General features: G+C 52.8%; 6 protein-coding genes across 6 annotated transcripts; 2 read left to right on the forward strand and 4 right to left on the reverse strand.

Annotated features, from left to right (window-relative positions):
* Positions 1–5,384: 5,384 nt before the first annotated feature.
* LMH87_012325 (uncharacterized protein) lies at positions 5,385–5,903 on the reverse strand (the record flags this gene model as incomplete). The annotated part of the gene is made up of 3 exons (XM_056201615.1): positions 5,385–5,492; positions 5,552–5,565; positions 5,771–5,903. The coding sequence occupies 3 exons, from the start codon at positions 5,901–5,903 to the stop codon at positions 5,385–5,387; spliced, it is 255 nt and encodes an 84-aa protein (XP_056053350.1).
* Positions 5,904–8,260: 2,357 nt separating this feature from the next.
* On the forward strand, positions 8,261–9,385 carry LMH87_012326 (uncharacterized protein; the record flags this gene model as incomplete). Its single annotated transcript, XM_056201616.1, has 1 exon — positions 8,261–9,385. The coding sequence occupies one exon, from the start codon at positions 8,261–8,263 to the stop codon at positions 9,383–9,385; it is 1,125 nt and encodes a 374-aa protein (XP_056053351.1).
* A 1,035-nt stretch (positions 9,386–10,420) lies between these two features.
* LMH87_012327 (uncharacterized protein) lies at positions 10,421–12,246 on the reverse strand (the record flags this gene model as incomplete). Its single annotated transcript, XM_056201617.1, has 9 exons — positions 10,421–10,989; positions 11,041–11,111; positions 11,160–11,268; positions 11,326–11,453; positions 11,503–11,612; positions 11,663–11,692; positions 11,865–11,935; positions 12,012–12,065; positions 12,144–12,246. 9 exons carry the CDS (start codon positions 12,244–12,246, stop codon positions 10,421–10,423), a joined length of 1,245 nt encoding a protein of 414 aa, XP_056053352.1.
* Positions 12,247–13,918: 1,672 nt separating this feature from the next.
* LMH87_012328 (uncharacterized protein) lies at positions 13,919–15,659 on the reverse strand (the record flags this gene model as incomplete). Its single annotated transcript, XM_056201619.1, has 3 exons — positions 13,919–14,312; positions 14,372–15,369; positions 15,426–15,659. The coding sequence occupies 3 exons, from the start codon at positions 15,657–15,659 to the stop codon at positions 13,919–13,921; spliced, it is 1,626 nt and encodes a 541-aa protein (XP_056053353.1).
* A 1,647-nt stretch (positions 15,660–17,306) lies between these two features.
* LMH87_012329 (uncharacterized protein) lies at positions 17,307–18,416 on the reverse strand (the record flags this gene model as incomplete). The annotated part of the gene is made up of 2 exons (XM_056201620.1): positions 17,307–17,795; positions 18,177–18,416. The coding sequence occupies 2 exons, from the start codon at positions 18,414–18,416 to the stop codon at positions 17,307–17,309; spliced, it is 729 nt and encodes a 242-aa protein (XP_056053354.1).
* Positions 18,417–21,370: 2,954 nt separating this feature from the next.
* On the forward strand, positions 21,371–21,966 carry LMH87_012330 (uncharacterized protein; the record flags this gene model as incomplete). The annotated part of the gene is made up of 3 exons (XM_056201621.1): positions 21,371–21,555; positions 21,751–21,771; positions 21,924–21,966. 3 exons carry the CDS (start codon positions 21,371–21,373, stop codon positions 21,964–21,966), a joined length of 249 nt encoding a protein of 82 aa, XP_056053355.1.
* Positions 21,967–23,337: the final 1,371 nt, after the last annotated feature.

The raw sequence follows: 23,337 nt of genomic DNA on the forward strand, positions 1-23,337 counted from the left end.
AGTCCCCGTTGCGAGGTCATTGTAGCATAAGTTGATAGGGTCTCTATTTTACTGAGCGTGTAATCTTCTGTATACTGCCCTTGTGCCGTTCAACGGTCATAAGTTCATGCCAGGCCATGGGGACAAGTTGACACGCTTATACACAGCGCTTCTATTGGTGCACTTGTTCACAAAACTGAGCATCAACAAGTCAGTTTTGGTGGAGATGTTGAGTCTTGAAGCATCCTCATTGGTAGTCATAGTATGCATGGCACACAGGGGAGAGCATGCCCATAGTAGGTGTCCCACTTACTACAGCTTTGGGGCGGAATTGGGGCTGCTTTTGGACGTCACCATGTTTGGTCACAACATCGCCGAGATGAACACGTTTACAAAACTGATATGGATATCTTTATCCAGCTTTTTGCTTTTTACTGGCCCATTTTCTGGTATTGCAGTATACTTAAAGTTTCTTTCAGGCTCGGCCAACTTGGTGAAGTGACGTGAATGTGAACGCCGCCGACAGCTACTAAGCCGCTGCCGCCTGCTCCAGCATGCGCCGTTTGCTGCTGCATTCACGTAGAAACTGAAAATGCTTCCAGTCCGCCCTTCTATTCTCCCTCTCGTTTTCTCGTCCTTGACCCAAACTAGCCTTATCATGGACGCACCGTCCTTCGATTTTGATGGCTTCTGAGACGAGGCTGCATCGAGCATGCTTCGGTCAGCTTGCTCCTGACTATTTCATCTGCACCGTACACGCTAACGTTCGAATTTCGGATCTCGCAAATACGGCAAATTCTGCGATTTCGAATTTGTTTGCCAAGGAAAAGGGATGCCTGCCCACAAAGCGGTTGACTGTTTTCAGTCGCCCGTCTTTGAGACTGCGTGCTCTGGAGAATTCAAGGTCGGCGTCATAATTGTCGACTTTCATTCCTTTGACATTAGCTAACGAGCCCAACTAGGAGGCTGTTTTAAATTCTACGAAACTCTCGATGCTGATATCGAGACAGTCGAGCGCATGGTTCAGTACATGTATGTACACGTGCTGCTACATCTCTGCTGCGGAATTTCGCCACGTCTACAACATGCGGGTTTTGCCACGCCTCAAGATGCACCCAACCCTCTTCCGACGACGAGAAAGACGAGAGAGAAGAGCATCTGGCAGTCTTGTCAGCTCATGATACGACGTCTACAAGTTGAATACTAAGCTATGCATACTACGGCGAGAACATTCATGGCGAAACATAATTCGGGCGGTCAATTACACATGGGTGACTGAAAACCAAGGAATCCGAGTCAACTCACCAGTATTTCTTTGGTGCGACTGTAACGTATGTATTGTTTGTTGTATGGGAAGAATGACGTAGACTGTGCTAAAGAAGTGGTGTGACTCGGTGATTCGGACAGCATTCAGATACCAGGTCACGCAAAACAGCAGCTGCGAGAAGTAGTAGGTTATGTGCCACTCTGCATGCACTACAATCCTTTTACGAATTGCTGCTGTACCTCTACATAATAAAAGATTTTTAGACAAAGCTGTTGCAGAGGTTTTCAGTCGTGCGACTAACTAACTATCTGCTTTGTACTGAACTGTGTAGGGTAGTGACTGCTTTGAAACAGTCCGCCTTGGATTCGACCATTGTATGGCTTGCAGAAGACGACTGACACGCCAATTACGTGTGTTGTTGCCAGAAAGTAGAGAAAGACGTAAATTCGAACTTCTTTATGAGCATTATCAAGTAGCTCGGTTGAGGAGCCTGGGCAACACGCACACACAGCGGCCCAATACACCCATCCAAGTGTATAGTGGCGAGATTGTCTGTCAGCTAACTACAAGGCCGTCGTGCGTAGCTCGAGTAACTGGTGCGCATGATCGATATACATGCGCGGCAGAGTCTAGATTGTGATGTGCTGGCCGTGTTCCTGCTGTGCTTGTGCACCTGGCGACGCAGCAGGTCCAAGTTTGAATAGCACGGACGGCATGTCCAACGGCCTGCGCTGTGCAACCGACCCAGAGTGCAAAGCAGAGCACAGAGAAAACAAGCAATTGCGGGCCCAGAACCAATAAACAACCGTACCTTTCGAAAAAGAAAGAAAAAGAAAAAGATACTGGAAAGAGATTTGCAATCTTGCCCGACGAGTTTATACTGTGGGCTGGGCCGACGACTTTCCGTCCTGGAGCGGCCGAAAATAGATGGACCATCCAATAGGAGAGGGGGAACTCGTGTTTACAGCTCATTTGAGTTTACGGAGAGTACGTGTCATGGGACGAGTATACCACGGAAACTACGGTGCGTGCCTGTTGAGCCAGCGTGCCGAGTTGTTGGCCAGACGAGCGCCCGCCGGAATTCTTCTGTCGATGAACATGGCTGAGGCGCACAACGAACGACAGGAATTTCTCGGCCAATTCTACTCGCCATCAGATGACGCAGTCACTCATCTGTCGTGCTGATGAGCCACATGCGGCAGGACAACGACGCCAAGTGGTGCTGTCATCTGGAGAGCTTCAGGTACGGTGTCGGCAGCGCCAAGGCGAGCGGCACACCACACCACGGGAAATGAGGGCTTGCGTAATGCTGGAATTTGGCGCTGCCAGGGAAATGAAAGCGTCAGACGAGTAAACAGCGTGGCGGCGACAGCGTCATGATTTCCCAACGGCTTTGTTTGCTGAGAATGCAGCTGCGCGTGCCATGGCCAGGCTGGGGACGACCTTGTGCCGGCAGCCGTGACAGGTACCAGGGGTTTCAAAACCAGCAGCCAACAAGACCAGGAAAATGGACGGCAAAGTCGGGCGCTAGCAGGCAAGGATGGCAGCGTAGTGTCTGGGTTTTACAGCGAATCGATAATCAATCGGCACACGACTGCCGCGGGACGACTGGGTTTATTAGTTTACAAGGATGGCGGATATTTTCGTCCCGAGAAAACAAAGGCACAATCGAAGCGCCTTGCCGTGTAGAGTAAAGTCGTCGATGTGCGGCGGCAGGGGCGAAACGACATGAGACAGGCATCGAGAGGCCATCAGAGCAAATCAGAGAGCAGAATGGCTCTGTTGTAATTTCGCTTGAGTGTGGACGGAGGAGATGTGGGAGGGTAAGAGGGGAGACTAGCGCGGGAAAATCGTCCGTCTTCCTTTGTTTTAATTTCAACAAGGGGGGGGATGGGGGTTGGCGGCTTGTTTCGAGTTGCAGGGGCAAGAGGGCAATTGTGTGGCAAGTTGTGGGTCTATGAACCGGTTTATCGGGATGTTTCAATGATGAGAGAACAAAAAAAAAAGAATCAGCAAAAAGGGTTGATATTGCAAATTGGCCTGGAGAAAGGGAGATTGTTTGATGGCAACCTGGGGAGCCAGACCTGGACCTTGAGACGAGCAATGAAGTGGGAAGGCCAGAGTATCTGACTGCAGACCGTGGCGCTCTCAAGCAGTGAATGCCTCGGTGACACGTAATGCGCTGTCAGAAAAGGCGCCTGCCGAGGAACATATGCACAAACTTCGGAATCTACAACACACAGACCGGACGAGAAAGGCATGTGCGGAGAGGAGTCGATCAGGCAGGTGAGCAGACAATATGCACACCGACGGTCGCCGGTGGACGGACGACTCCTCACTACTGTTCGCATTATTTACACTAGCGGACGCCATGAGAGGCACCTAGGGTTTGTGTTGAACAAAAAGAGGGTTCTCGCAGGTCACTAGCATCAACGTGGCAGTTGGGTAGTGTGGTAGTTTGGGAGCCAGGCACACTCACGCACCGGTTCCTCCAGCCGGACGTCCCGGAGAAGCTTAGCCTGAGGGGAAGAAGAAAAAGAAGACGCCATTGAGGCTTCTCACATGTGCTACACACACACGCACATACACATGGAATCAATACATGTGGCCGTATGCAGGACGATGATGTAAACCACTGGGAAGAAACGAGGTGGCTGGGGAGGATCATGAGCCTGAAAGAATGCAGGCTGCGTCAATAAACAATATTATTGCTGCCATTACGTGTTTTTGGACAATAGCTGGCCGGTCGGAATGCGGAGCCTCAGGCGTGGCTTGGAACAGAGGAACGCAACACCGACGTGCGCTGTGCTTGGCCGCCGAAGATGATTTTAAAAAAAAAAAAAAAAAAAAAAAGACTGCGAACAAGCCGAGGTGCATGCACTGCATGTTCCGTTGAAGAAAGAAAACGGGCAGCGAAAGATCAATTGAGGCTGAATTTACGTTTGGCTTCCCCATGGGCTGATCTGTCAAGCCGTGGCTTACTGGTTGAGCATCGGGCCAGACGATTCGTGCGAGAAACCGACTCGTGCGGGGAAGTTTCTCTAGACGTTCAGAAACTCTACCAGTATAACTTTGAGCTGCTCAGTAGCAACGCTTCTCGCGTGGCGCAAATGATTCGCCGAAAGAGAACAAACGGCCTCGGCTTCGGCCAGACGGGGGGCTACGATTTAGGGTTTATACGCCAGAGGAGCCCGAGATGCTGCAACCTGCCTGTACCGGAGCAAAAGACGCCACGGCGTGTTCAAGACGGATTGAGAAGAGAAAGATGCTACAGTAGCAGGATGCGGGCTGCATGACATGCCGTGACATGCTTTTCCCCCGCAGGTTTGTGCCTCTTTGTGTTTGGTGGTGCAATCATATGTAGGTAGTCGAGGTAGCACGCTCGTTTTGTCGTAGCCGTTCGACGGCTCTCCGCAAAAGGCAGACGCCTCGTGTTAAACCCAGCCGGGCAAGTCGCGGACAAACGTTACTGTACCAGCAGTAACAATAAAGCCTGAGGGTTTTAAAGTTGCAGATCCAAAGGGTCGAGAACGCGGCCTTTTTTTTTTGTGTGCCCTCTTTTGCCCTCTTGTGTTATCGGAGATGGACCAACAAAGCGGTGCTGCTGCGCGACTTCTCCGCAGTCCAGTAAAGAGGCCCCAGCCGAGGCGGAAAAACCAAACTAAATTCTCCTTAGTCTGACCGAGAGACTCCATCTGTTATGTGGTCCCTGTTGTTGCATTCGGTACCTGTGCAGGCATTGCGAATAGTCTGGCTGAATTAATGGCGAGGCTCGGGGTGATTCCAGAAGCTGCGCCCGCCCGCCGGCCGCCGGACAAGACAGGGAATGGACAGCGGTGGTGGTCCGGCACGGCGGCGCCGCTTTCCCTCGGGACAGGGCAGGGGACCCCCTGCTCTTCACTACGCAGAATATGGCAATAAGATGGACGAGTCAAACAGGTTCTCGGGTCTTGTGTTTTTGGCAATGCGCCGGTCGCCGGTTGTGGAAACTGAGCCGATGCAGGCTTGCGTTCGTGTGGAAGCAGAGACGGGGCGCATATGTGCAGGCGGAACAATTGACCCAATCTTTTTTTAATAGAATAATTAACATTTATTCAGAGTTTTTGTCTCCAGTGGCTTCCCGTTTTGAGCAGGTTGGTTATCGGTACATAATAGCTATCCGCTCAAGTGGACTCGCGAAAGTCACAAAGTGGACGCGCCATTTTTTTTCCGGGACAAGTGGTTGTTTGGCTGGCTGATGCGGTACCTGTAACAGTCAGCGCCCCCTACCTAGTGGAAGAGGCAGGGAAACAAATCGAGACTGACGACGACGGCGGCGGCTGGTTTAAAAAAAGAAAAGAGGCTAACAAACAAAATACGAGCTCATCAGGGAAGACAATGGCCCGTCGTGGCTGTTCATCCCTGGTTTTGCTGTTTACAGTCTTTGTTTCCCTTGTTTGCTGGTGCGGCAGGCCCCTGCAGTTTCACCTGAAAACTCGGGATCCCTTTGGCGGGTCCTGATTGGCTGGATCTGGACCACCGTACCAGGGGCCACGTTACCCTTGGTCTGCTTTGGCAGATGCGATCCACTGGCGGCTGATTGGTCTGGCGCTGGGATCAGCGAGCCTGGCGATTCGCTGACTGTAAAACGAAAGAAGCCTGGTTTGAGGGAATTCATCTGTGTGGTGGTGTGTGGACAATTGAAGAATTAAAAATCAGAGTGCCGAGAAAATGGTCCTGACTTTGGCGTCTTGGCTTCAGGGATCACAATTGACAGGTTCTCCTATTTCTACGGATACATACTGGTAGAGGTCGAGAGCTTGGTCTGTGGAGAGGGGGCAGTGTCAAGGTGAGCCGCTGCAGGTGGCTGGGGATTGCAAACGGCGAATGCAAGGCTCGTTTGCTGGCGGGCAGTGCGAGGCATGCAAGGAAAAGGTAAGAATCCATAACAAATAGTAAACAATAAAGATGAGAATAGAAATAAACCTGCTCGTTCTAGCTTGGTATCCAGGCTGCCTCTAAAGCTCTAGATGCTTTTACCAGTATTACAGTACGTATATGTGTGTGTGTGTGTGTGTGTGTGTGTGTGTGTGTGTGTGTGTGTGCCAGTCAGTCGCTTGCAGTCCCCGAATCTGCATTAATTGTCATCGGTAGAAGAACGCGTCAAGGGGGGCCGCGCGATTTGTTTAACAATGATGAAGCCAATCAATTCTACCAGTAATAGATGGTGTTCCTGTTTCAGAACCTGGCTCCTCAAGAACGCGGTGCTACAGAACTGAATGCCTTTTGTCCCAGGGGCGCACGCGACGCCAAGGGAAATACAGTGCCAGTTGGCAGTGCCTGTTGGCTTTGCCTACAGCGATTACGTGGTCAGGCAGGGGTTGTTTTTGGCAGGGCATCAAAGGCATGTGCAGCCAAACTATTGCTTGCTGTCTTGGTGTGCACAACAGCAGACTTTGGGCTGCAATTGAATCATCAAACGAGCCTTTTTCTTTCTTCCTTTGATCTTGGCTGGCTCGCTGTCAAAAACTCAAGATGACTGATACGACGCAATCGTCCCTTCATTTCTTCCCGACCCAAAGAAAAAAGGAAACAGCGCATCGTGTCGCATGATTGATGAGCTGCCATCACCCCGACCTAATTTCATGTGGTGGGCTGCTGACCACAGCTGTAACAGACCACTTCCAGGGGAACCGTAGCGCTACAAGCCACTGTGACAGTAGGTACCATTGACCACTGACTCTGGAGGGTGCGCCTCTGCTGCAGGTACCACTTCCACACTGCAGGTTCGCTGCTCAGGCACACAAGCACGCCTGTTGGACTGGTGACTGGGTCTGACCTGACAGGCTGGGGCTCTGGCAACTGGTTAATGTTGGCGCCCACTGTTGCCACGCACCCACTGTGCATCTGGCGCTAGGCGTTGGATGGCATGGTCGGTACCTGATGGCGCCCGCCGCTTGGATGGATCCCTGCACCGCTCTAGCAGTAGCGGCCCCGGCGTGCGGTCCTACCCCTGGTGCGCCCCCCTCCCCTCCCCTCCATCTTCTTTTCCTTCTGGGCCGAGACGACTGACGACCTGTTGGTGAGAAGCACGTTGGCACGTCCGTCTTACTCGTCGTGCTCGTACGTCGGGCTTGGTCTGGGCCCCCCAACGATGACCCGCCTTCCAGAGCCTCCTTGGCGCCCGGATTCGCACAAAGATACATACTTTTGGGTACGTACCCGCCCGAGGGCCACCGCTAACTACCACAACCACCAAGGCAAATGGATACTCGGGCCCCGCCCGCCTGTGCTCCTTCCTGCCACCTGCCTGGGCGCCGCCAACTCAACGCCAAAGGGACAGACATATGGGCACGCACGGCACGCTGGCATTGGCATGGCACGCAGAGCAATGGTACGGTACCTGCATGACGGGTGGCAAACGCACCCCCATTCCAGGTACCATCGTCCGTTTGCTCACCTGCCAGGTCTGCCAGTTGCCAGCTGCCCAGTGCACACACACGCACACACTGACATGGACCGCCCAGGCCTGCACTCCCACTCCCGTGCCGCTGCCCTCTTGCCCTCCTCCTAGCGTCCCCTCCGAGCCTCCTCCCACAAGTCTCTCTTCACCCCATCCCTCTGCTCTTCTTAATCCTCCCTTCTCCCACACTTCTTCTCTTTCACAATCCTTTCCCGTCCTTCCTTTTCTTTCACGTCGTCAAGCTAGCTTCGACTCCTGCTCTGCCACAGCCTCTTTTCGCTGTTTGCCTTCCTTCCTTTTATCCAACCCCAAGTTAAACAGTCTTTGATAGACTCACTTCTTGTCACCACTCCTTCTTATACCGGCCGCGCCGAATCACTTTCGACTCACGTTGCGCAATCTTGTTCCTCATACAAGTCAAATTTTACAACACCACGTTTCGAAACATTTCACCACTTTCCTTCAGTTCGCAACTCGAAAAGAAGACCCCAGTAGCCGACTAGATTTCTCACTCGTCGACTTACAACAGCAACAAAACACAAACACCAGCAGCAAAACAACAACCCGTCAACATGATCTCCAAGACCGCCATCGCCCTGCCTCTGGCTGCCTCGCTCCTCGAGCAGGTCAACGCCTTCAGCCTCCATCGCCACCAGCACGCCGCCGACAAGCGCGACAACGTCGTCTGGCACACCGTCTTCGAGACCGTCTACGTCACTGCTGGCGCCGAATCTCCCGCCGAGACTCAGCAGGCTTTCGTACAGGACAGCCAGCCAGCCAATGCCGCCAATGCTGCCGTCGTCACTGTCGACGCCACTCCTTCCCAGGCTCCCGCTGCCGCCGCTCCCGCTCCGGCTCAGACCACTCTGTCCACCGCTGTCAAGCCTGCTCTCAGCATCCCTGGCCTGGACGGCATTCTCCCCACCAAGGCCTCCTCTTCCTCGGCCCCGTCCAGCACCGCCCTCGGCTTCGCCAAGCAGGGTATCGCTTACAACGATGTATCCATGGCCAAGTCCTTCGGGAAGGCATGCGGCGAACGGTGCGGCTGGTACTACAACTGGGGTTCCAGCTCCGGCGGTCTTGACTCCGGTGCAGAGTACATTCCTATGCTCTGGGGTCCCCTGGATGTCCACACCAGCCACTGGGACAGTGATGCTGAGAAGGCTCTCTCCAACGGTGCCAAGGCTATGCTGAGCTTCAACGAGCCCGATATGCCTTCACAGGCCAATTTGTCTCCCGACGCCGCTGCCAAAGATCACGCCAAGTACTTCTCCAAGTACAAGGGCCGCGCCCAGATTGGCAGCCCTGCCGTTTCCAACTCTAATCTGGCCGGCCAGGGTATCAAGTGGCTCGAGAGCTTCGTCACCGCATGCAGTAGTACCCCTGACTGCCACTTCGACTTCTGCGCCGTTCACTGGTACGCTGATGCCAATGCCCAGAACACGCTGTTCGACCACCTCGAGAAAGCCAAGGTCGCCTGCCAGGGTAAGGCTATCTGGCTGACCGAGTTTGCTCCCATCAACCCCCCCACCGACACGGTCGCTATCTCCAAATTCATCAAGGACGTCATTCCCCAGCTCGACTCTCTCGACTACCTACACGCCTACTCCTACTTCATGGTTGCCCAGCCCGCCCTCATGGACTCGACCACCGGTCTCAGCACCATCGGCAAGGCCTACGCTGCCATTGCCAACTAAGCATGTTGAATCTCTGCGACGATCAAAATCCCACAGATACACCCAACGCAAATACCGACTTGACGGTCGCTATTTGACATGTCATTCTTTTACGCATCTGTTTCACTTCTTGCACACTCACTAGGGATATACCCGGACAACTTTTTTCTCATTCCATCGCTTTCTTCATTTTTCTACATTTTGATGTCACGGTTACGGAATTTTTCTTCATGTTGGTAGAAACGAATACATTTGGAACAAACGGATTTTGTTTTTCTAAGGGCGCACAAAACCACACAATACAGAGGCTTGTTTTACCCTTCTAGTTGTATATATATTTTCAAGACTTTCTTTCTTCCACATGCACGACGTTCGTTTGCGAAATGGTTATGTTTTTGCAACTACTCGACGTGCGCCAAGGACCTGGGTCGTGAAAAAGAAGGCTTGACTCGTAACGCGTCACGTTGACTATAAGCAATAGGTATCTACAATGCAAACTCTGCAAATAACGTATTACGTTTCCTTTTTTCACTGGTGGATTGCCCTATGCATGTTTTCTTTTCAAGATGATTTCTTTGTGCATGTTTTAGCTGACTGAGATTGTCTATTGCCGCCACCTGACTAGTCTTGACGCGTTGCATTGTTCGCGCCCTGGAATTCATCAACTCAATCAATGTCTCGCTCATATCGACAACAAACAAAAAAAGGGCGTCTCGGCTCTTCATTCCCGCCCCAGCTCAGCAAAATGTCCCGCTTACACATGTGCGCGCAGGCCGCTGCGGCTGCGGCTGAGCTTCACAGCTGATTGGCTATGCAAAAAAGAAGTAGAGGACAGGGAAATAATGGAATAATTATGTGAAAGGGAGGCAGAAGGGCTTCCACCGAAAGAATAGGCACCATTCAACCAAGGCAAAAGGACATAAAGGTGTATTATGGAAATCTCCTGTAGAAACGGCCCGCGACCAGCAACGACCAGCTAAGCGGCCGGACCCCGGACAACATGCCGCCCTTTTCTCCATCTTCTTCTTTGCCTCCATCTCCAAAATCCCTCCAAAATCACGGCGACGACCTTCCATGCAGCGTATGCCCCGTGTACGTGGCCCACGGCGCAATGCTTTTGCTGCTCTGCCTCTGTTCGCCGGGAGTGCATGGCGCAGTGGCAGCCACCTCGGTGTCGACCTGGGAGTTGCGGTGCCTGCCCAGCAGCTTATGCGGCAGCCTCTGCGACAGCGGCGACAGCTGCAGAGAGCCAATGGGCGCTGTTTCGCGCTCAATCGTCGTCGTCACAATGACAGTCGGACGCTTCTGCTCCGCGGCAAGCATCTTGGCCGCCGTCATGCTCAGTGAGTCGCACGACTCCACATCGTAGTCGGCGCCGTGTGAGCAGCATCGTGTCGTGGTCGTGAGTGCTAGGTCGGCTGGTGTCGAGGGCAGCGTGCTGCCTGCGTCAAGAAGGCAAGGCGAAAAGCTCCGGCGGGGACTGTTGCCGCCACGAGCTGCCGTGGAAGGCCGGTGATGCGGACCGTCATTGCCGTTGATGTTGCAGGCCCGGATGGAGCTGTGGATGGATGTGCCGGCATTGTCCTTTGATGTCACCCATTGTATAACAATGGCAGAGAATAAAACTGCCCAGTTAGCAGCTCGTAAGAAGACGGCCGATCAGGCGCGTTACGTACTATCACAGTTGCAGCACATGAGGCATACCCAGCCAGGTTCACCATTCAGCCCCATCAGAACAGACAGGTTGCTTTGTTGAGTTAGCATATAAAGTCTCTTTGGGCACACGACGACATACACAATGCTGCTCACCAGCGTGCAGCACGAGCCCACAAAGGTCCGAAAAGCAACCGTTCGGAGTCGTGCATTGGCATGTGTCTGTGGCATATTTTTATACGAATGCAAGTCTGTGATGTCAGGATGCGTCTTCTCCTTTCAAATCCGAGTTGCCTGCTGAGACTCACTCTTCAAGGGAATAAGAAAGAGCACTGTCAGATAGACATTGACGACGGCGTCAAATGATATCAGCGGAATCATGGAGATGCTCTGCATACCAATGATGCACTGTCCGTTCTCCATCCGAGCGATTCGGCTGCGCTTGTCAGGGCCATGTGAGGACTTGGGGTCATTGAACTACTAACAAGATGAAATTGAGAATGACGACCACAACGTATACTCCCAGCATACCGAACGAGTTGAAAATATACAACCTGGACTGCAGCCGGCGCTTGGCAGATCCTCGAACAACATGCTAGCGACGTTTTAGTCAGCTATCCGCGCTTTGCTGGCATTTCTACTCACGGCCTTTTCGACGAGAAATAAATAGATAAACTGCCAATGTTAGAGCACCGAGCGGCCAGCCGATGTGAAATACTAACAATCTGCCATTTCAGTTAGCTGATTTCATCGCGAAAGAAAAGGGTGCTTCATGTACCTTTGTCGTCACGTAGCAGACCAGACATAGTAAAATTGCGCCGCGACAAATAGTCAAGTTGCGATTTACTCCAAAGGCATGCTGTAGCATAGCCGTCGCAAACACGAAGCAATACGAGTCGACGTATATAGCAAAGACGACTGCACATGCCAAAATAAGCGTCAGTCATCGCATTTGTTGCAATCACTCTCTGATCGGGGAATGGAATGGACATACGCCACGCAACGAAAGGAAGCCGTCGCCAGATCTTGATGACAAGTATGCGCTGCGCTAACAAGAATTTTAATTATTAGCTCTCTAATAAAATATGTCTGCAAACGTCGCATTTCGACGGCGAGGAGCACATACTCAGGAAATGCGACAGCGCCGTCGTGGCCGCCAGGGACAACGCGACATTGACCACCTGGCCGACCAAGGGCACTTTCGCCTGGCCATCCAACGACGATGACATGACCTGATTTCCGATCCGCTGTGGAGTCCCAAAACACAAGCGTCGGGCTTTTCTTGTCCAGTTCGAGAAAAGGGTATCGAGAGAGGATGGGGAGTTGCAACAGGAAGAAGTGCCAGGTTTCGAGGAGTCGGCGTCGTCTGAATCGGTCGTTCGTCGAGGGCAGCCCAGAGGAAGTGTCCTGGCAGAGTAGGATTGCGGGCGACGAAAGACAAAGGGTCCAGGAGTCGAAGCAGAATCAGAACATGAAGAAGAAAAAGAAGAAGAAGAAGCAGATACTCGATGAATAGGGGAGAGAAACGTCGCGCGCAGCAATGGGTTCGGCGTTACCAGGCGAACGGGTATGTTCCGTTGGGGCGAGCTCGAGGGCGTACCTTCCAAATTACGGCCACGAGGCAAAATACGACGTGTTTGTTTCTTCCGGGGTAAGAGTTGAAAGCCAGACGACAGAATAGCCACTTGAAAAAAGGACGTAAAAGCAATCAAGTCTCGCCTTTCCCTCAAGCCCCGAGTACCAAAAGCCGATGGTGCAGGGGTGTATACCGACAATCTTTTATTGCCAATTGACAATGTGGCGAAACGGTGTGTGCATTAATGAGCATCATTTCAGAGCTGAATATTTTTCCAAATCTGTCCAATTAAATTAACAAGGAACGGGAAAGGGGAAAGGAAATAAGCAATAGGTGATGCAGACTATTGCCTGTTGTGCAACCAACCGGTTCAATCCCTCCCCATCACCGCTACCCGCCCCCTCACCTAGCCTCGGCCTCGGCCCTTTCGTTGACCCAGGGGCCAAGCTGAAGAGAGGAAAAAAGGTGGTAAACGCTGTACATGTCCAGGGATGCCAATGGCCCGCTGGACGCCGCAGAGGTGTTGGGAGTGACGAGCCGTCGAACAAGCGAGCTCTGTTGGCTTGGCGGGCTTGCCATGTACGAGCGCACGAGCAAAAAAAGGCCCCTTGCGGGCAATGTACCCAAGTCAGACGGGAATTCAGCAAAGTTCCTCGAACGATTGGCTCTTTATACGTTGTGCAGTGGACTGAAAATGCGACTTGCTTGCAGCAGCACGTCATGCACACCAGGGATTTGGACGGTTCCATGGCCAGAGGGGCGCGGAGTAGCCTCACTCAATCCCACGATCAAGAGGCCACGCAAAAAGGACGACACTCGCCGTTTTTTTTCGTATCGAATACGGTTACGCAAGCTCTTGCGCCATTTCTCTCCGACTTACTCTTCGGACAAGTCACGGCCGAGCGGCGCGGAAAACATGTCGCGAGGAGGTAGCACAGCTGAAGAAAAAGCCGAAATCAAAAAGCCACCGGCCGAGCATGGTTCTCCTGCAAGACCTAGCAGTTACACACTTCATTCGAGACCAAGTACCAAGACAAGCTCAGGAAAACTGGTGTTTGATCATGTTCAAATTCAATTCAATTGCTGCACAAAGACCATCTAAGCAAACTCCGCCGTCCTTGTCTTTGATAAAATAACAATAGTAAATGGCCCAACGCCGTAGATAATCCGTATCGTAACGATGTGTTCCTGACTCCCCGTCGTCCCCAAGCATAAAAGCAGATAATACATGTCAATCATCGTTTGGTCAAGTGTTTGTGTCCGATGTCGCAACCATGACATTCTTAGCAATCGTCCAAGCCCATCATAATCGGCGTGGCGTAAACTCATGTCTGAGCCCTGGTCCTAATTCGGAACTTGTCGCGCAGTTTCGCCGCCAAGCTGGTGGCGCGCCCGTCTTCTTCGCTTTCGGCCGTGTCGCGAGCCGCCGCCGCCGCCGCCGCCGCCGCCGCCGCCGTTGCCTCTCGGGCCCCCTCCTGCTCCTCGCCGCCTTGCGGCTGCTCTTCATTTCGGCTTCGCATTTCTCGGAGGGCTGCTAAGCGCTCGCGCTGCGATAGGTGCCGCAGTCGGCTCAGCTCAAATGTACGTGATGCTCTGTGGCGCGACGACATTGTCGACTCGTTGTCCTCGGCCTCCAAGGCTAAAGGCGGTGGCAATCCTGGTCCAGCCTCCGTCGTCGACGTCGCACTTGCTCGACGGTCCGGCTGAAGATCGTAACGGCTGTAGTTGCGAGTTAGCACACTAACCGTTGCTTGGATGAATAGGGACACAAAACTTACCAGAGAGGACAAGTTCCAGATACATTGACCAGCCATGGATCAACACAGCCTGGGTGGAACTGGTGGTTACAGGGCAAGACTCGCACATCCTCGCCGAGGGTAAAGTCTTCGGTGCAAATGGAGCACCCGAGATGCTCCTCTCCATGCTCAGAGCTGCCCTGGGCACTGGCAGATTCGGCCACGGCAGGCTCTGCCACAGATGTCTCACCATTATTCGTATGAGCACCAGCCATAGCACCAGCTTCTGGTGCTTTGCTCGTTTCTTGATTCTCCTTTGAGGTTTCCTTCTTGGCAGTAGCTTCTGTTCCGCCGCTCAAACCTCCTGCAGCGACGGCATTCTCTTCATGACTGCCATTTTCCGTCGCTGTATGCTCCAATTCCAGATCCGGGTCCGGTTTCGCATGCTCGTTGTTGCCGAATTTGACAATGGGCAGCGTCTCCAGCACAGCGCGAGCAATGCCCTTGGCGCGGCTCTGTCTTGGCCGGCGGCCGAAGCCGCTGTGGGGACCATATCGCTCAGGATGACGATGCGCGCGCACAGTGCCGGCGATGATGATGGCGAGGAACAGCAGCGTGATCAGCCCCGTGATGCTGTAGAGCACGCTCATGGCCACCGTCGAATGGCCGCGGTCGTCGCCGGCCGTGTCGGGTGTGGTAGTGTTGCCCTTGATGGATACCATCAGCGTGTCGTTGCTAGATCTGCCCTTGATATGGGCGAGGACGTCGGTGGCGTCGCCTTTGTCGGCCATGGTGACGATGCTGGAATACGAGGGCCCGCTGTTCCTGTCAAAGGAGCACCAGTTCGTATTGGTCGAGTAGAGGATGATGGCAGAAAGGCCGGAGCCCATGAGCTGGTTGAGCATCTTGTTGGGGTCAATATTGAAGCTATCTTGCTTGTCGGCATTATCGCAGCAGAGGTAAGCAATATAGTCGGCCCCGGATAGTTTGTTATAATTGTTCTGGTCAGCGAGGGTAATGGCGCCTTGGATGTTCATGGTCTAGAAGCGCAGTGTTAGTTTGTCTACTTGGATTTCTGCCAGGCTTGAACACGTACTAGACCGGTATTTTGTGATTCGTTCAAGCCCATGTTGCTGGTCAGCGGCAGGACTGGATATTGCAGACCGGGCGTGGCCGAGTTGACGAGCGTCAGCGCCAGGCTTTCTTTTTGGAGCCAGCCGGGTGTATCGGTCTCTGGCGATGTCGTCGAAATGTCGTCCGCTGCCGCCGTCGTATACATTACCCTTTGAGCGAGCGCCGTGAGGGCCGCGGCCCGGGCCAGTCGAATCATGATGGTCGGCGGTCGCTGGTGTCGTTTGTATCGCTGACCGGTTTTCGGACCGGGGGACGCCGTTTGGGGTTTGCACGGCTACGAGAGGCGGGTGCAGTCCAATATGCTCAGGACGGGTTGTCAAGGACCCGCGAGAACATTTGCTTAAGTAGCTGGACGAGTCATTTGGGGCGCTAATCGAGTTCGACGGGCGCGCGCACCAATCCGCTAGAGGTGACGCAGACGATTTGGTTGATGCGGAAGCTGCCGATCCGAGCAGAGAGCGATGTGATGCGATGCGGGGGGGTGTTGAGTGCCGTCGTTTGTTCAGAGTTCTTTTGCCGGTCGCGACCAGTGCAATGAGTTGAATGGGAAGAGTAAACGCAGATGGGACGGATATGAGGACAGGAGAGACGAGGCAAACGGGCAAAAGTCTATTGCAGCCCAGAAGTCGGCTGGCTTTGGTTGGTATGATATGGGTGGGCGGTGGTTGGTGGAGCAGAAAGTCGAGGCATGACGGGTTTTACTATCAGATACCTAGAGCGGGACAACCGGGCAGCACGTTCGCCCAAGTACCCTCTTCCGCCTACTGGCACGTTTTAAGCCTACCAAGAGGGTTATAAAATAATATAAAAATCGTATTCGCCTTTTGAGTTTGTAGATGCATCGAAATTGTATTTCTCAAGCAGAATTCGATCAGAGCCTAGCAGAAAATACACGTCAACTGCCAGAAAAGTACCTACGTCGATAAATAGGTACTTGCTGCAGTGGGGAGCCATCGCCAAAGAACGGCCACTGCGCCACCCCCAGGCCCGCTGTAAACGCTTCTGACAGCGCTGCGCCATGTACCCAAGTACCTATTTACAGCGCACCGATATCACTCTACACTCTACTGGCACGCACGATACAACTCTGACACCCGCAGTATCCGGAGCCGAGATTCCACGGCTTTGCAAATGCACCACCACATTTGACAGCATACTTAAAAACAATTCCTCATATTCTTATTCTTCCTCTCCTCGCTCTTCTCTATAAATTGTCCTCCCGTGGACAATGTCGTGACCAAGCCAAGCTTTTGCCCAGGCCACATTAACGCCTTTTGGCTTCCACCGCCGCCACCACACATACTGATACTTTTTGCGCTCTACCACCACCACCCAACTTGGCATCATCTGTCAGTTTTAGACTTTCTGCCAGCAAGACGCCTCTTTTCTCTTCTTCTGCTGCTGCTAATAGATTGTTGACAAATCAATCACATGAGCAAAAGTTCCCAGAAATCGTTTCACTGACAATCAGAGCCGTTCCGTGTTCCCCCTGCTACGCTTGCCGCAAAGCATCAATGCAAAGACTGCACACACCAACAACGCTGGTTTCAGAAGCTGCAAAAAATAGAATCACAATGTAAACTCCTCGGCACTTTGGTGTGATTACAAAGGAAAACAGCGTCGATGACCCAACTCTCAACGCCATGTCCAAGAGAGCATTAGTTGCCGCTTTCGCGTAAATCTTGAAGGCTTCAACCGCTATCAATGACGAGCGGATGACCCGGAACGGGCGAATGCGCAAGACTGCTGGACAACATTTGACATCAAAACACTCGTAACACCGTATTGTAGACGTCATGATTCTAAATATGCATCAGTATTTGTTTTACCTTGCCATACGCACTCAAATCTCCTCCATGTCCTCCAAGTCGTCCATGGCCGGAAAGTCGCCCACCTCGACCCGCTCCGGCCGCACAAAGACGCCGTGCTTCATCGCCGACTCGGCGCCCCAGTACCGCTTGCCCGCGATGCTGCCGTCGTTCTTGCCCACGGGCTCGTCCAGGTGCACACCAATCCACGGGCCCGCGCCGTTGGGAATCTCTCCCACCTCGCCCACGTACTGCACCACGCCGCGGCGCGTGTCCTCGCCGCCGACCCGGCACCGCCTGCCGACCGCGATGCCGCGTTGCTCAATCTCCTGCTCGAGGGCAGCGAGACGCGCCTGCTCCTGATCCGGCGCGTTGGGATCGAAGCGGCCGAGCTTCTGCGCCTTTTTCCAGGCGAGCACGGAATCGGTCTTCTTCGAGTATTCCTCCTCGGGCATGACATATCTCTCCACTCCCGACGTGTCGTTGAAGTTGACGCGCATACCCGCGGGACGGGTATCAGCTACCTGTTTCGGCTGTTAGTATTTCCTTTTTTCACCTGTTTCTTGCAGCATTATGGCCAGGTCCAGCTTCGTCCTCGATTGTTTTTTTGGAGCGTTGTAGATCTCTCCAGCTTCTTGCGTAGCATGACCAGAGTCGTGCGTAAATGCATCCGCAATTCTTGCGATGCTGCCACAACTTGTGCACGAGCATATGAACATGCACCGGCGTATGCATGTCATCTTGTACACAGATGCAAGCAAGCACGAGCTTGAAACCATGTCTGACCAGCTTCGCACAACCGTTTCCCCCAGATGATGGCCATCATCCTCCTGCCTCTCAGACGCAAGCAAACAAGAAAAACAGACGCAGGGGAAATTGCAAACGTGAACAACAAAGAAACTTACATGAATCTCGCCATATGCAGCCAGTGGGAAGCTGTTCAAAAAGGTCCTCTCCTCATCTGCCGCCTCCAGGGGCACGCTCTCGGCCGCCTTGGAGCTCTTGAGACTGAGACGCTGAGCCGACGGGGGGATTCCCGTAATGGGCTCGAGCTTTGTCTTGAACGTATCGATGCTCCACGACGGGGTGATGCGACGTTCAGACGAGGCATTCTCGGAAATGACGTACATGGGTACGTCGGCCATGGTTGCAGTCTTTTTTTTTTTTTTTTTGCCGACCTCGCCCCGGTGTTCGTTCTATAACGTCCTTTCCGTTAAGATCGCGATGAGCTGAATTGCAACACGGCCTCCAGAAAAGCAAAACGAGAAGCTAAGGTGATTTTTTCCGGGGTGCGACGGCAATATGATCCCTGTCCTGAGCTCTGCCAGGAGGTGATGCGTCGTTTGGTCTGTTCTACACACTGGAAAGACCTCGAAGAAGGAAGAAAGATGTTAGCCACTTTGCGGTCCGTGTTTCGGTTAATAATAGGCAATGTATCAAGCGAGGAACAAATAAGCGCCGCAGGTTCCCGTCCCTTGTAAGGTAAAAAAAAAAGCAAAGGAACTGCTACCGCTCAAAATCGCCCCCTGCAATGCTGTTTGAGACTAAAGAAAAGAAGAAAGGTTCATCCCATTGTTTAGATGAATCTTTTTTTCCTTCTTTTTTTTCTCAAGTCCCCCTTGTCGATTGCAGGTAGCCCCCCCAATTTCACAACGCTTTGTCCTTGTCTTGGCCATTGTGTGTCGCGGGTGCGGCAACAGTCGTTCCTCTCGGCTCTGTCATGCATGGGGATGGAGGGGGGTCTTACAGAACAATAAAACAGAAACGCTCAAGCCCCGTTGAATGACTGCTTTTTCTTTCTTTCTCGACGATCCTAGCAGAAAGGGTCTGAGACAGTCGAGAAAACTTTTTCCTCTGAAAAAAAGTAAAAAAGAAAGGGTCAACCCGTCCCGAGTGCCTGGTTGTTGCGAAATTGCTTAATTTTTGGTGACGGCCGCAACGGTTCCCGATTGGCGGAAGCGTGGGGTGTTCTTCAACTGAGGGGTTGCTCTCGACACAGGGGCGTGCAGGCAGGCGGCTGGTTACGCTGGCGTCAAAGAAAATGGCGTGAGATTGGATATCAAATGTCTCTTGGTGCAGTATGTGTCTTGAAATCTTTGTGTATCCTGGCTTGGGAAACCAAAGCGGGCGTGCAATGCGAGAGGGAACGACGTGGTTCATCAGGCTCGGAGCTTTTGGTGTCTCGAGGTGGGGGGGATTTTGGGGAGCTTTGTAGCCACATCAGGCCACTTGCTACCCAGCCACCTGTGGCGATGCTAGAACGTTCCAGGGTAGCTGCCATGCTATCAAGCGCCTTGGTCCTCGTGCTTTGGAAACGCGAATATGTCCATTGTGACATTGGAGAGTCACATATCCGGTATGCGACGGTTTGAAATTTGTGACTACAGGTTGTACTGGCAAGTCACGCATAATGAAATGTCTTTTTAAAAAAGCTCGTGCTTCTTGTGATGTGTCATAAATACGGCAAGAAGCGCGCCGAAATCCATGTGCAAGGCTGAACATGTTCAACTCAAATGAGTTCGCCTAAAAACCCCAAATTGATCATGTGACCTTTCATTAAATAGCTATTATCCACTGGATTTCAGGACATATGCGCGTTGAGTCCAGACTGCTTCCGATATCCGACGTCCGACGGCCGACGTCCCACAAGCTGCTACGCACAATGGCAAATCTCGATATCATGGTTCTCAGACATGATGCAAATGGCTTTTTCATCCATGGCCGCACTGACAACATAGCATGACAAGGTAAAATGAGGCGGTGACATCTTTTGATTATATCTGTGTTGTGGAAGAGGGAAAAAAAAGCACATATGAGCTCCGCTTATTACACGCATCGAAAGGATGGGGAGAAAAGAGACATCGACCCCAATCCTCTTTTGTCCTCGTTTACAACGTTCGATACTGCAAGCCTTGCAGACGGACTCAGACCGTCTGCAGGCCGTACATGGCTGAGTACTCACAGGTAAGGTATGTGCATCAATCAATTTCCGCCACAGGTAACGCAAGTCGATACTTTGTCTTTTCGAATTGCACTACGTCACCAACGAAGCCACACCTGCAACATACTTATTCCACCCCCACGCTGCAAGTCCGTGTCGTGCAACAACACACGGCAGCATATTAAATGATATATAGATTCCACTAGATTGCGCTCTAGGGACGGGATGACAAAGAAGAAAAAATCTCCGAGAATACACAACGGAAACTAGATCAGCCAATAACGCCGGTAGCCGTTTAGGGGCTAGCCGTACAGCGGAACGGTACAGTCGTCTTGCACTCCGTGAGCAGACCGGATATAGCTTCTCGCGTACCAGATGTCTTAATTCATTCTCCAAAGACCGTGTCGATGCGAAGGTAGCCCGCTGGCATAAGGCGGAGAAAGTACACCGAGGCTCCGCTTGACAAGGCTGCAAGTGTAGCGACCACAACTGCCCGACGCAGATCGCTGGGAATGACTCCTACAAGTAGCTAATATCAAGACTCGCCCAAGGCTCAAGATCGGCACATCAATTCGGGGCATCCCAGAACCCTTTGCGTACGTGCTGCACCCTGTGGCGTGGGGTGTGTCAGTGGACGAGAGTATAAGGAGCTGATGTGGAGGGACACATCACAATTCAGCACCATTCCTTGCCCAGCTCAATGTGCATGAACTGCTGCAGCTGCGCAAGGTACTGCCTGTTGTGATTGGGCCGCTAGATCATTGACCGAATGTTCTGCAGCAGGCAGCACGCCTCTGACCTGTCTCCAATGATGCGCAGTGGGTTGCATACATGATGCCAGCCTGGCAGCACGTATTGATGGCGCTTCAAGCGGTAGGCAGACTGCACCTTCTACAACACGAACAACCAGGCAAAAAATAGAACTGTGGAAACTAGCGGTCAGCATCTTGAAATGCAATTCTTGACCGCAAGCACAGCCCAGCCCAGCCCAAGGCAAAGCGTGCATCGCCGGCATTGACCCAGATTTTGTCCGATTTGCCCAACCCGCTCTAATGCAAAACGCCAACGCACGCGGCTGAGCATATGGGGCCAGGTGGCTTTCATAGAAGGGCGGTGGCGGCCCGACGGTCGATGAACACGTACGCCAGCACCAACCAAATGTTTGCCCATCACGGGACGAGGAGCCTGGGCTCGCTTCACTCGCTTGACTTGGAACATGTTCACCCAGCGACCCGGTCCGTGGTGTACCGAGGAGATGGTGCTGAGGGGCGTGGCAAGCGTGGCATGCCTGCCAGGGCGTTGATGGCGCCGGGATCAAAAGAAAAGAGACAACTTGCACGCACGTACGCCTTTTCTAGCTGCTATTGCTGGTGGCGGTCAGTAAGGCCATGTCCCGGAATGGGATCCGGCGACTTATTCGTGCGCCCACGGCTATCATGCTTGCTTTTGCTTTGCATCGGTGCTTGCTTTGCTCTCAGCCACCGTTTCTTACACCCCGGTTGCCTAGGAGGCGGGAACGAACAAGTGAGGCGTCATAGGTTGGGCGGCAATCCGGCCAGGTGAGCGTCGAGCATAATTGCCTGGGCTGAGCGGTGCTATTTGCAGCCTCTCTCTGTAGCGCGCGCCCCTTTCCCCTCGACAGAGTGCACCAACCCATGCAGCAGACGCCACAGATCCACCACACCATGCTAAGCATCGTCGCGATTTGCAGATTATACTCCCCCGACAATGCCAGCCAACCGACGGCAATGTAGCGGTACATCAAAATAAAGCAACACATGACAAGGATGAGGGCAAAACTTGCAAAAAAGACAAACGAAACCCACGGGCTCTCGCCAGGGCTCATAGATGAGTGAGACAAAGCCACCTTGGCGGCGCCAGCACAACTAATTCGGTTGTTAGGATAGCAATTGACACAACTATCGGTGTGGAAAGGGAGGGTATATGTGTGCGTACGAATTAGACCGACTGCCCAATATGCGTGGAAATATTTGAAAGCGGTGGCGTCATGTTGCTGCCCAATGGAATAAGACGACGGGAAGTGGCGGAGCTCACGGTGTTGGTAGAGATGGAAGGAATGTTCAGCCCGACAGCGTCGGAAAATCGGTGTTGCTGAGCCAGATGGCAGAAACGTGCTATTCTGAGTCCCAAAGCACTCTTTTTGAAACGCTCCCGCTGGCAAGCTGAAGTGGCTTACATCACAAAAGCGGCGGAAGCATTCCTTTCCGGCCTACGGCTGGAGAGCTAGAGAGCCTCACTTACGCTAGCTTACTGGCCATTAGACCGTCCGTTTGTCCACTTTTGACGATGTAGTGAACGTCTCGCAAATCGACTGAGCTTAGCCCAGCAGTTCGAGCATGGACATCGGAATCGCGATTACAGCACTGACTGCTACGACATATCAGAATGAGTAGGCATTGTCCTTGATGAGGCAACCATCATCCATGTGCCTGATTTCTTTTGATGTCATTTCCCCTCGAGATTGTTTGTAGTGGGGACTGATCCAGCTAGTCGGGTCCGGCCCGGTGGCTTCCGCCAATCTTAGTCTCATCAGCGAAAGCAGGTGGGAGGAGCGAGCGCACAGTTGCGGACGACAAGCTCTGCCCTCCTGCGCAATTGCGGAAGGGGGGGGGGGGGGGGGGGCTGGCTGTGGCAGACGACTAGACATCATCGTGAAACTGCCGGGCGTGCCTAGCCGTGGCGGATTTTCCTGGTTCCTGGCCATGAATTTTGATTGAAATTGCGAGGCAATGACACGTAGAAGGGGGGAGAGTGGTGTCGACGTGGTGAGATGGCTAGACTTGCGAATCCTGCCATGTATCAGTACTTGGCAAGTACCAGCTACTTCTCTGTATGCGCTGTCTGTTGTAGCTCCATCTGGACCCGAGATCTCACGTTGGCAGCTCTCAAGCCACAATTATTCCTTGCTGCGCACATCATTAATTAGACGGCAGCAGGGGTCACAAGGGGATAGCGGGCATCGCCGGCAAGCCGTGGGACTGATTTCGTACATACGCGAGAAAATGCAAGGCGCACATCTGTCTGGCATCCACGATGCCAAATATCTGCTCCCAAAAAAAGCGGTCATGCTTGCAGCGGTATCCACCAGCCAGTGACATGACCGG

The sequence above is a fragment of the Akanthomyces muscarius genome, chromosome 4 (genome assembly GCF_028009165.1).
Source record: "Akanthomyces muscarius strain Ve6 chromosome 4, whole genome shotgun sequence".
NCBI classification, from domain to species: domain Eukaryota; kingdom Fungi; phylum Ascomycota; class Sordariomycetes; order Hypocreales; family Cordycipitaceae; genus Akanthomyces; species Akanthomyces muscarius.